The sequence below is a fragment of the Neopsephotus bourkii genome, unplaced genomic scaffold (genome assembly GCF_033783945.1).
Source record: "Neopsephotus bourkii isolate Nb327-2 ecotype Australia unplaced genomic scaffold, CSIRO-AGI_Nbou_v1 NB_768, whole genome shotgun sequence".
Classification (NCBI taxonomy): Eukaryota; Metazoa; Chordata; class Aves; order Psittaciformes; family Psittacidae; genus Neopsephotus; species Neopsephotus bourkii.
Genome location: NW_026901264.1, coordinates 459,216 through 472,656, shown reverse-complemented (window position 1 = coordinate 472,656; position 13,441 = coordinate 459,216). Strand labels below are relative to the sequence as shown.

General features: G+C 41.4%; 1 protein-coding gene across 1 annotated transcript; it reads right to left on the bottom strand.

The window, feature by feature from the left end:
• Positions 1-586: 586 nt before the first annotated feature.
• LOC133213050 (apoptosis inhibitor 5-like) lies at positions 587-12,756 on the bottom strand. Its single transcript, XM_061354999.1, is given in 14 exon segments — positions 587-652; positions 1,277-1,387; positions 1,980-2,029; positions 2,032-2,055; positions 3,010-3,119; positions 3,657-3,765; positions 3,768-3,855; positions 5,175-5,275; positions 5,278-5,322; positions 5,664-5,805; positions 8,622-8,774; positions 9,803-9,857; positions 10,582-10,779; positions 12,737-12,756. Coding segments are annotated over 14 exon segments (1,272 nt in total).
• Positions 12,757-13,441: the final 685 nt, after the last annotated feature.

Below are 13,441 nucleotides of genomic sequence, written 5' to 3'. Positions count from 1 at the left end.
ATGATCAGGGGTCTGGAGCATCTATCTCTCTTATGAGGAGAGATTGCAGGAGCTGAGAGGGGATCCAATCAGTGCAGATCAGTATTCAAAGGCAGGTGGTAGGAGGATGGTGCCAGACTCTTTTCAAGTGGTGCTCAGTGACAGGATGAGGAGAAGTGGCCATAAACTAAAACACAAGAAGTTTCACTTCAACATGAGGAAGAACATCTTACATTGAGGATGGCACTGGAACAGGCTGCCCTTGAGGGTTGTTGCGTGTCCTTCTCCGGAGACTTTCAATCACTACTGCAAAACAAGGCTGTGACACCCTCCCAAGAGCAGCAGCAGCAAAAGCTAAGCTGCTTGGTTACATGAACATGTCTGTTCAGAAACAGGAAAGCAGAGATCCATGCCTCTTCAGAAACACAAAAGCAGCAGCAGCTCTGAGCTGGCTCTCCCCAACTAACTTAATACCACAGCACAACCTTGTTAAAATCTATTAATCTGGTCCTTTCTTCTGCACAGGTTACTCTACTGTGTTATTTTACTTACTCTACTGTGTTACTTAAGTACTTACTCTACTGTTATTTTACTGTGTTTACTCCATTTACAAGGACTTGATTAGAACATTAGTGTTATCAGTTATTTTTGATGCAGCCACTTCGATCTTGTTCTGTAAAAGAAGAAACACCACTGAACACCTATTCCAGTAGCTTTAAATTATGCCAACTACATTTGTTGAAGTTGTAACATTAAACTGACTGCTTTTCCCAGTAAATCACTACAGTAATAGTGAAAGGTGTGTACATTTCTGAGTTTTCATTACAACTATTTTTAGGCTTCTGGCAGTTTTACATTAATTGCTTTTAATGTTCCAATGTACTTCCCACTAAATCCCCTCTCCTCAGTTTATGAAAATTTCCCCTTCATAACAAAAACAGAGCCCAGTTAAAAGCCAAATACATGGGGATGCAGTGAGGAGCTAAAATAAAAGATGAAAGTGTTTAAGGCCAATTTGGATGGGGCTTGGAGCAACCTGGTCTAGTGTGAGTTATCCCTGCCCATGGCAGGGGTTTGGGACTGGATGAGCTTTAAGGTCACTTTCAACCCAAACCAGTCTGGGATTCTAGGATCTTAGATGGCAAAACGCAGCACCAGATAAGATCCATTTGCAATATTAGCAGTTATTCCCTTAATCTCTTTGCATACTTACAACAAACTGCAGCCCATTCATGTGTGTCAATGATTATTTTGGTAGGTTCAAGTAGAAAAATCAGAATTCCTGAACAATACTTACCTCCTCTGCCTTCAAGGAGAGGAAGAGAGGAGTTTTCCTGCTGTTTTGCCTTGCAGTGCTAGACAAAGCTGTCAAATATAGACCTGAAACCTTCGAGCAATATACTGGAACCTAAAAAATGCAAAAGCAATCTGTTAATAAATTTTACTACCTATCTGATTTGTGCTTCTTTAGCAGAATTTAAGAAGTATCGCTTATGCCTATACTAACATGATGAACTGCTACATGAAGACCTGGTGCAGATGGTTTGCCTATACTTACTTGACACCTCTGACTCAGAGGAGACTTTAGGGTAGCACTACTACCACAGGGAGCAACAATGTACTGCCAGTGCTTCTGAAACAGAACTGAATTCACTGTTTGGAATGGTTAGTGCAGATATAGCCTTTAATGAGGTCAACATGAGACTCTCATGACTGTAAAATTAAAATGAGAACAAAACCACATGGGTTTACTGGATTAAAAACATTATACAGTAGCAGCTCTCTAGCTTATAAAGGCTTTGAATTGCAAAATGATGTTTGATTTCCTACTGTAGAAAGAGCTATCTTTGATACAGCCACATAAGAAAAAGAATAAATAATTAATGGATAAAACCATTATTAATGTTTTTTTAAAAAAACATTAATTATCAAAACTTTAAGTTTTCATTGAAACTTACGATGAAAGTGCTTTACATAAGTAAAAGTTGAATGAGTGCTACCACTAATTTATCCAACAGTTTCTTCAAATTTGATTCAAGCTTTTCCATGAACTCATTTCAGCAAGAAGCTTCAAAACTGATGTGTAAGGATAGCCAGGTTTAACTGAAAAGTGTTAACTGAAAAGGACAAAGGCTTAACTTTAAACATAAAAGTGATTAATCCACCACAGAATCATAGAATCACAGGATGGTTTGGGCTAGAAAGGAACTTAAGATCATCTTAAATTCCAACCCCCTGCCACAGGCAGGGACACCTTCCACTAGACCATGTTGCCCAAGGCCCTGTCCAATGTGGTCTTGAACACTGCCAGGTATGGGACAGACAAAGCTTTTTTGGGCAACCTGTGCCAGGGCCTCAACACCCTCACAGTGAAGAACTTCTTATTTATATCTAACCTAAACCTCCACTGTTTGAATTTGAACTCATCACTTCTTGCTCTATTGCTTCAATCCCTGATGAAGAGTCTTCTCGCTGGCACAGGTGAGTGGTCAGCTACTACAATTAATCCCCTCCCAAATATCAGGATAGACTGCAAAAAGGAGCATACCTAGTCTGTTTTTCATGTCCTCAAACAGAAATACAGGTTTGTATGTCTAATCCCAACAAGCATCATTAGTTAATAGGTAGACAAAAATTCACCTCCCATGTCTGCATCACAGCCCACCTTCAAAGTGAGATCCAGACAGATTTAACTGAACCTGCAGCACTGATTAACATAGGCAAAATTACAGTCATTAAGGCACTCCCTTAGGAGGCTAAATTAGCACAAGCCATGCAACAATCATTTCAGTAAATGCTATGTGCTTAAAAACAATTAAATTTACAGTAATATAAAAGTTATTACACCCATTTATTTATTCCAGCCTTGCCTCAAAAGGTTAGGACAAATGACACATGCTTTAAAAGGCAATGCTCAGTCATGCCTCAATACAGCAAACATCTTTTGCCTCCAAGCCAAGAACTGAAAATAAGGTGCTTATTTATTACACTCTAGGTGCTTATTTATTACAAAGACATTTTATCTCTGGCTTAGCTCTAACTGGATATCAAGACCCTCTATTGGAGTAGTCAAAGAGCTGAGGTTTGGCAGAAGCTGCTCACAGAAGTAATTAACAAATTTTGTGGAATGAACATTTTTCTGCAGAAGAAAACATTTGATTCAGGATACTCTTTGAGTTTCAAGGAGTTGAATGTTTTCCCCCATCACCCTGCCACCTTTATAAATAAATGCTTACTACAAAGCTACCTTAAAACTTTGCTAATTCCAACTCCTAAAACACAGAGACCCTCCCAGGTAGTTTAAACTCATAGGCTGTCTGCAACAGGGGCTGAAAAGATTGCCTATAAGTCAAGAATAGGCCTTTAAATGTTGCAAGTGCCTGTCACTAGACTTGAAATAATCAAACTCACACATTCATGAACGAAGTGTGAGAATTTTGTCATTCATTCACTGTAACATCTTAAATTTGAAAGAACATGTCGAAGAGCAGAGAATAACACAGAAGATCCTTGCATCCAGAGGATTTAAGGATGTTTTCCAACATTTTAATACATTAGAAGATGAATGTGGAGAAGTACTCGTATGCTGTCATTCTAACACAATGACTGAAAACACTGAAGAGAAGCTACAGCCAGTAACTTTCCACAGTATTCCTCCTGGAAAGCAAATAAACTCTGAGAAGAGTGGCACTGCCTGCTGAGTACACTGTAGAAGTCTGTCCACAAAATCTGGATCAGATGGATTGAACATTTGCCCCAGGCCAGCTTGTTCAGCTATCAGCTCCACTGCCTCCCACTTATTTTATGTAAGCTTTTTAATCCAGACAATATTTTCATAAAGAGAACAAATTCCTCAACCATCGCATCTTCACGCGCCTTAACAGAACACCAGAAAACATATTTCTATGGCAGGAATTTGCAAACCTCCAAGTTGATTTGGAAAGGTAAAGTATGTAAATATTTAGCATTTAAATTTAGCTTCTAGTTATTTAAAGACATAAGTTTAAAGGAATACATGAAAACGTGCAGTGTAAGTGTAGGCACCTCCAAATCAAAGTAACTACCATCAAGTTGTGCATAGGAAACATTATTTTTCTTGGACTCCAACCTTAAGAACAAACTTCCTATCTAACAAAATCATGTGTTTCAGGCAGAATAAAGGTTAAAAGAGTACCTGCTCATTATTAATTAATACTTATAGTATCTTTCTTAGCTTAGGGAAATTCAACTCATGAAATTCAGCAAAGAAAACTGCAAAGTCTCACACCTGGGATGAATTAAATTCCCTGCATTAGTGCATGCTGGGGACTAAGTGGCCGGGGAACTGTTCTTCTGAGAAGACCCTGAGGGTTCTGTGGAACAGCAGGTTAAACATAAGTCAGCAACACTCTTGGGTGATGAATGATGTCCTGGGCTGTGACAACAGCACACTAGAAAACTGAGGGGTTGAGGACTGCTCTTTGATATGCCCTCACTAGACCAAATCTGTAATACTGCAGCAACTGTCAGGCTCTCTTGTATGAGGAAGTTGTTGATAAGCTGGAAGCCCAGCCAAAAAGGTGATCAGTGTCTAGAGGACATGACCTGTGAGGAGAACCTGAGGAAACTGGGGTTTGTCACCCTAAAGGAAAAAAGTCATTAAGAGGGTGAGGCAACCCAACACTAACTTTCCAACAGTGAAGTCACCAAGAGTAGGAGCCAGGTTCTTTAGCCGGTTCTTTACTGAAGTGGACAGGGTGGAAATGAGACAATGATATAAAACCGAAATAGGAGGTTCAACTGGATGAAGAAAAATCACATTGAGGACAATTAAACATTGGAGCTCATTGCCCAGACAGTATGGGAAATCTCCATCCTTAGAGGTTTTCAAAATCCAACTGGACAAAGCACCAAGAAATTTGATCTGAATTCAGATGAGCATGATTCACTGAGGTGATCAATCTCCCAAAGTCCCTTTTCAATGTGAATGATTCTATGATTCTAATAAAAGTTGCTCTTACAAAACGAAAAGAGCCTAGCATTATTTTAGTGTTGCTACAGAAAAACTGGTGTAAAGTTTGGACTGCAATAGAATTAGGGTAACTAGAAGACCATGTCAGTATAATGCTTAACTCTACATGTGGTTTAAACAAACAGACCTCTAAAGCAGCACCAGTGATAAGGCACGGTTTAAATTTTGTACTGAAATAAAACACCTTCTTTGATTTACTCAAAATGAATTCTTCTACTTCCTTTGTCATTACCTCCTCAGGCAGGGTCTTCTGTTTTGTGGAGAGGAACCTTATGGCTTGCTCAGTACAATAACCTCTCCCCAAAGAATTTGACTGAATAGTCTTCCCAATGGAAAAAAAATCAGGTAATGCAAATTATTTTGGAATTATTTTAGAAGAGCTGAACCTTCAAAGCAGAAGAAAGAAACTTCCTCCTGTAAGACTACATGAAACATTTTAAAAAACTTGTTATACTAAAAAAAAAAAGTTCATGTAGCTTGATATAAGAATCCACATTTCTTTATTGGGCTGTATAATTTTGATCCACAATTACTGAAAAACTTATCATTTGTAAAAATGGAACTATGAGTGTGTGTCTTGCATTGTACCAATAAGTTAAAAAAGAGTCATTTTGTCATCCTACTAGAGACTGGGAAGTATTATTAAGTGACATTTATAGCAAAATTTGCCCATTATCTTTAGCGTCCATTTTAAACACCCTCATCAGAGTATTGTTCACAAAACTGAATTCAGCAGAATCATTTGAAGAGAGAAAAAAACCCTGATGTGCATACCTTTGAAATGCAAAGGTAAGAGCAGGAAAACAGAAAGATTGCTGGTATCATACAGGAAGGATTTTATCCTCAGCATTTAATTATAAACAACTTGTATTTTTAAAGACTACTAAACTGAGAAAGTAGAAAAACACAATGCGAAAGCAGAAAGAAAAACAAAAAGCTATTTGTCACTGGCCTCCCTGCCAAAACTTTAATACTGAAAACTTGATAGGGATCAAAACTTGAAGGGAAGTTATTATTCAATATATTTTGCAATTTTAAGCTGAATAAACAAGCTAATCTTTGCTAAGTTAAGCTGAAATACTTATTTCTTTTGAAATTCTTCAGTAATCTACAGTATTTCTAGGTGGAAGGAACAATTTTCCTCTTGAACTAAACAGAGAAATGTGTAAATCTCAAAAAAAAACCCCTAAAATTCTGCTGAAGAGCCTGGAGACTTAATCAGGCATTTTTAATGCAAATTTAACCATGTAATATTTAGCACTCTATAACTTACTGGGATGAAAAAAAATACTTATTTTATTTAAATTCTGAATTTATTTTGTACCAAAAATGCACTGTATGGAGGAAAATCCCTTCAGGATTTGTAAAGTTCCTGAGTACCTGGATTAACAGTCAAGTAACTTGTTTTCAGAAGGCAATTTGCTGCAGTCCATAATTAGAAGGGTTTATGTTGTGTCGTGTCCCCCCCCCCCTTCCCCTTTCTCTACCTATGCTTTCAGATAACTTGAATGAAAATCCCTGCAAGTTTAAAAGAAGGATTTTCAGTTTAGATTAGGATAATTAGTGACCTTTCTTCAAATGTGGCAGTATAGAACCATAGAATCATAAAGTGGTTTGGGTTGGAAAGGACCTTAAAGCTCATCCAGTTCCAATCCTCTACCACAGTCAGGGACACCTTCCACTAGACCAGGTTGCTCCAAGCCCCTCTTCTAACTTCATATTTGGTATGAAACTATTATGGTGTATTTATGAAGAAAATAATGTATTTTTTCCCAGATCTAAGCACCACTGGAGAAAAATTAAACAGTAGCTCTGTTCACAAAATCCTTAATTTGATCAACAAAACACACGGTGGAATTTCTGTTGTTGTGGAGTCTTATTTGCTAACAGGACGGATAGTTCTACATTTGTGCATATGGCAGACAGAAACTCTAGATTTCACACCAGGAACTGACAAAAATCTTTAAATGATCTGCCCACATAATTTAACATCTGGTAACCAAAAGATGCTTCAAAGGTACAATTTCTATCAACACCACAGAAGCAGCATGAAGCATCTCAAGATTTCTGCAAAAACGCTACATTCAGAATCACATCCCCATGGTTCCTGGTGTGAACAAAAGTTTCTTGCCCCCCCCACCCCCCCGGGCAGGATTTATGAGAATCAATTACATGAAGTACTTTTTGAAAGGAAAAAAATGTAACAGGTATGTGCAAATAAACTGTATCTAAGTTTCTACAGAGTTATTCCTTTGATCAACAATGGAGTGAAAAAGATTAATGAAAATTAATCTATCTTCCCATACCATCAGACAAGTTTCTCTTTTGCAGGAATACAACTAAGTACTCTTAATTTCTAAGATCAACTCTTCCTCCCAAAACACATAGCCTATAAAAATAAAAAATAATAAAAAAGGTATAAATTCAAAGTATCATAGAATCATAGGGTTAGGGTTGCAAAGTACCTTAAGATCATCTAGTTCCAACCCCCCTGCCATGGGCAGGGACACCTCACACTAAACCATCTCACCTAAGGCCTTGTCCAGCCTAGCCTTGAACACTGCCAGGGATGGAGCATTCACAACTTCCTTGGGCAACACGTTCCAGTGCCTCACCACCCTCACAGGAAAGAATTTCTTCCTTATATCCAACCGAAACTTCCCCTGTTTAACTTTTAACCCATTACCCCTTGTCCTATCACTACAGCCCCTAATGAAGAGTCCCTCCCCATCACCCTTATAGGCCCCGTCCAGATACTGGAAGGCTGCTATGAGGTCTCCATGCAGCCTTCTCTTCTCCAGGCTGAACAGCCCCAACTTTCTCAGCCTGCCTTCATATGGGAGGTGCTCCAGTCCCCTGATCGTCCTTGTGGCCCTCCTCTGGACTTGTTCCAACAGTTCTATGTCCTTTTTATGTTGAGGACACCAGAACTGCACACAATACTCCAAGTGAGGTCTTACGAGAGCAGAGTAGAAGGGCAGGATCACCTTCTTCGATCTGCTGGTCACGCTCCTTTTGATGCAGCCCAGGACATGGTTGGCTTTCCGGGCTGCAAGTACACACTGAGGCCAGCTCATGTTAAGTTCCTCATTGACCAATACCCCCAAGTCCTTTTCCACAGGGCTGCCCTGAATCTCTTCTCTGCCCAACCTATAGCTGTGTCTGGGATTGCTCCGACCCAGGTGTAGGACCTTGCACTTGGCATGGTTAAACTTCATGAGGTTGGCATCAGCCCACCTCACAAGCGTGTCAAGGTCCCTCTGGATGGCATTCCTTCCTTCCAGCGTATCAACCGAACCACACAGCTTGGTGTCAGCTCCGCCCCCTGTGTGTCCCTGCTCCTGTCAGCTGAGCTGCCGGCTCCTGGGCAAGGCGTGGGCAGGACTTGAGGCCTCCTTGGTGGCTCTTGATGCTCTGAGTTGAGGCTCCTGAACTCTGAGCTGCTCACCTCAGCAACTGACCGGCAATGGGCAATGATGTCCGGTTTAAATCTGCCACTGCCCCTCCTGGCACTGCCCCCTGTGAGCGCAGCTGTCAAGGACTTCAGGCTTCCTTGGTGATTCTTGCTGCTCTGAGTTTCAGATTTTGTATAAAGTTAAACTTGCTACAGATTCTTATTCTTACAAAAAACATTTTCATCCTCACGAAGGTCTGACTGGGCATTGACAGCCACGTCAGCTGGCTCAAGAAAATTCTTGAACTTGGGAGTAAACTGGGCTGCAAGTGTCTTCTCCTTGGCACCTTCTTTCACACCATCTGAGATCGCCTGGTATGCAACTTTATGCTGAAAGAGGAAAATCAGAACACATAAATAGAAAAATCTTGGGTTATTTTTGCAAGACAAGGAAAGAATTTTTTCTCTCCCATTCTCTTCATCTATTTAAATTAACTACATTATACAAGCTTCATACAAAGAACTAAATTTATCTCTTAGACCAGCATAACTGTGCCAATTTAGCTAAATTTGCCTCTATTGACTGTTTTTTACTGTTATTCTGGCTCCTCTGCCTGTTCAAGTGCCTACCCTAAGGCTAACATCACTTGTACACCACTTGTGTTTTGATCATTGAAGATTCAAGGAACTGCACTATCGCCTTCATAGAATCATAGAATCATAGAATAGTTCGGGTTGAAAAGGACCTTAAGATCATCAGCTGCCAACCCTCCTGCCATGGGCAGGGATACCTCACACTAAACCATATCACCCAAGGCCTCGTCCAACCTGGCCTTGAACACTGCCAGGGATGGAGCATTCACAGCCTCCCTGCGCAACCTATTCCAGTGCCTCACCACCCTAACAGGAAATAATTTCTTCCTTATATCCAATCTAAACTTCCCCTGTTTGAGTTTTAACCCATCACCCCTTGTCCTATCACTACAGTCCCTAATGAAGAGTCCCTCCCCAGCATCCCTATAGGCCCTCTTCAGATACAGAAAGGCTGCTATGAGGTCTCCACGCAGCCTAACTGAACTTGGGTGGTTTTTCAGGAGTTTCTTCTTCTGTCTGCTTGTTTCTCATCTCTGAAGTAGAGGCTACCTCTTCTAAAAACTGTGACACTGTAATGGATCACATCAGACTAAATAATGGATCACATCAGACTAAATAATGAAAAAAAGCTCCAGTTATAATATAATGTCAAAGTAGAATGTGCTCCAACTAGAATCAGACAGACATTTCTGACTTTGCACCTACAGGATGGAAACTTCAGTATAAATGGAAGTCTTTGGTGTGTTTGCAGCACACTGCATTAATTCTCCCTAAAGAAGCTGTATTTTAATATTCAGTACCAGTGCTCCTTAAACACTCCCTACACCTTCCTGATAGGTCTCCATGTTGCCAGATTCTGAACTGGACTGGGACATTAATCTGGAAGAAAAAAACAAACAAAAACCACCAAAATACCAAACCTGATTAATTTTCAGCTGATCCACAAACTAAAATACATATTATTATAGTCACAGGTTCTCAGACTGCACATTAATAACAACTTTTCTGTGGAACAAATTAATACATATTAAAAAAGCAGTCATGTAGCAATGAAATAGAGCAGCTTGTGTTCTATGAATGTGTATTACTGCATGCTAACTACTCCTATTATTTAGGCAAAGTACAGTTCAGGCAGGAGTTTGTTTTACACTGCACCCAGCACTGTTGAATGTTCAAGAAAAAAGCAGGCAACTGCAGAAGCAGTGTGATCCTTTAGTTTTCCATGTTTCCTCCCAGTGTGTAACATGGGAATACCCTAAGCCAGAGACAGTGTCCAGACCCTTATTTTTAGTATCTTGTGTGGTGATAAGCATCTAACTACTGTTTTCAGACATGCACTGATTCGCCCTGGCAAGGCTGACAGCCTTTTTCTCTCTGCTCCCCCCACCCCAAGAAAGGGCAGCCCCTCTGACTGGTCCGTGGACAAGCAGCCCAGGACCCTCAGCTCAGGCTCCTCGGTCCAGGCCCTTCGGTCCAGACCACGCATCCCATGCCCCTTAGCCCCGGCCCCGCGGCACAGGCCTCTTGGCTAGAATTCTTGGCCCAGGCCCCCGCAGCGCAGCCCCGCCGGCGGAGCAAGGTCCCAGCAGCGCAGGCTCCTCACCGCCGTGCCAGGAGGTGTCGCTGTGCCCCCGCAGATTCACTCCGGCTCCGCAGGGCCGTTGCCGACGGCAAGCGCAGGGTCTGCTGCCGGGGAAGAAGCCGGTGTGCGGTGGAGCGGAGTCTGCTCACACGCACAGCACAGTACCGAGCCTTAGCTACATGATATCCGTGCCTTGCTGAGGGCGTGTTGTAGCGCTGGCTGACAGAGCGTTACAGCTGTGCTATTCCAAGTGACACCTCCAGTTCAGCCGGAAAACAGAGTAGAGAGAGAAGCTGGGGTGTTTTTTCACTATTTTTTTTCCAGGTTGCTGTCTTTGTACATGTAGTAGCAGCCTGATCGTACCCGGCTTACTCTTCACCTTGCTACAGTGTGTAGGAATTTTAAAGCCTCCTTTTAAATGAGTTGTGAACTTGACTGTGATAGTGATGTTAGCTGGAGCACTGTGCAGTTCTGGTGTCCTCAGCATAAAAAGGACATGGAGCTGTTGGAGCAAGTCCAGAGGAGAGCTGCGAGGATGATCAGAGGACTGGAGCACCTCTCGTATGAAGACAGGCTGAGAAAGCTGGGGCTGTTCAGCCTGTAGAAGAGAAGGCTGCATGGAGACCTCATAGCAGCCTTCCAGTATCTGAAGGGGACCTATAAGGATGCTGGGGAGAGACTCTTCGCTAGGGACTGTGGCAACAGGACAAGGGGTGATGGGTTTAAATTGAAACAGGGGAAGTTTGGGTTAGATATAAGGAAGAAGTTCTTCATATGAAAATTCATAGCATATTTCATGAAATGAAGTATTTCCACAACTTGAATAAGGTATAACTCTGGAATCGCACAAATCAGATCATACAAAATACTAACCTAATGTTTTGTGAAATATTTCAGAAAATTTCTTAGAATATTTCTGTCTCCATCCATGAAGGACTCACTCTCAATCCCTTGTTAAAGTCTTCAAATTCATAGCAATTTTCATGGAATGTTACCTGAAGAAAGCTACACAGCCACAGGTTTAATCAAACATGAGTATCAAATTGCCAAAAGTAGGGACATAAGGCACTCTTGAGTACATGTCTCAAGCAGCTGGCACTTTGGAGGAGGAATTGTGCACTTACAGAGTATTTTCACCTTGTTCTCACAAGTGGGCAAAACTTGGTGCTTGGAACAGCAGGTAGTGCAGCACTGCCACTTACTAGGCAGCAATGTTTCCTCTTTCAGCACACAATTGCTTTATAATGTTATCCTTTAGCTACAGATAATTAAAGAACTTCTTTCTAGCATGCATGTTTTCAAGTAAAAGATTTAATCACGCATGAGGGATGAGCAGTCTTTCCAGAGTTACAATAACAATAATGCCTGTTACAGTGATAGGAACAAATCAGCAGTTTGTTGAATATGAACTCGAGCATTCCTGGCATTACTAGAGTCAGGGCTGTTTCTAGACCATCTGCATTCATATTAGTAAGTCTACCACTGTGCTCACCCAGGTATTGCAGCCTTAGGCAATGGTAGTAACCACTGAACATCTTGAAATATCTGCTGATACTAGTTTCTTAATGCCACTCCCCACCTTCAGCACACAGAATCACAGAATTATTAGGGTTGAAAGGGACCTCTGGAGACCTAGCGCACCCCCCCAGCAGCATCATGTTCCTTCCATCAGACAGAAGAAAGAAATCACTGTCCATCACAGCCCTCCTGACAAAGATGTCATGATCCTGGCAAAATCTTGCAATGCCCATCTCTCCACCCCTTTACCTACAATTTTTGGGGAGAAAATTGTAATGTCATACTTTAGACCCATAGGGACATTTGAAGCATGAGCACACCACCAGTGGAAAGGGTTAAACACTTGTGAAGTTGGGGGGTTGGTGTAACCATTTCAACCATTTTAATATCAATGTTTTTCAGTACTGATAATTTTGACTGTCATGGTTGGTTAAAATATAAATAAGAGTATCATGAAATTATAGACTCTATATATGGTGTGTTCTCTTTCACCTGTCACAAGATTATGAATTTTTGAATCATAGAATCAACTAGGTTGGAAAAGACCTTTAAGATCATCAAGTCCAGAAGTCCAGTCTCTCTCACCACACTAAGCCAGGGCAAACAAGGATGTCATGCTTATCCACAGGAACTCTGGTGCCTGGGCAGGCAGCAGTACCTTTGAGCCGAATCCTTCATAGACGTCCAAAACTGTATTTTGTCTTAACCTGGAAACTCAGTAGACAGTGGTGCCAGGACCTTCCTTACAACATGCCTCCTGCTTGATAAATTCAGAACCAGCATTTCAGCCATAGATGCTGACCCAGCAGCCTGATGTACTGTCCTGTGCTTTCCAGTGCTCCTGAGGCTGCTCCTGAAGCTGTTGCCACTGCTTCCAAAAATGTGTGAGAGCTGCTCTGCAGTACAGTGGCAGATTGTCAGTGCTAAAGCCACAAGGCAGAAAGCTGTGAAAACTTCTCCACAGCTTCTGTGTATTTGTAGTGACATTTGCAATGGCATGGAGCTGGACGGTAAGAGTGTGAAAATGACACTGGCTATGCAGAGGGAGCTAGACAGTGACAATAGAGTTGAGAAGAATCCTGAGGAGCTGAGGTTTAGTTTTAGCTGGTTTTGTCAGTTCTCCAAAGGTACTTCAGAAGAATCCCAGCAATACCAGGAATACCTGGAATATTTGGAAGATATCTTTAAAGCAGCACTTACAATGAAAGGTCCCTGCCACCTGGATGGAATACTGTGAGTTATAGCAGGCTGTATAAACATGGCTATGGAAACCACAGCCTGCAGTGCTTACTGTGCCCTGAATCCTAGTTTGAAATAGGATCTCTGAGTAGCAAATCCCTTTCTGCTTGGAACTTGTCTAGGT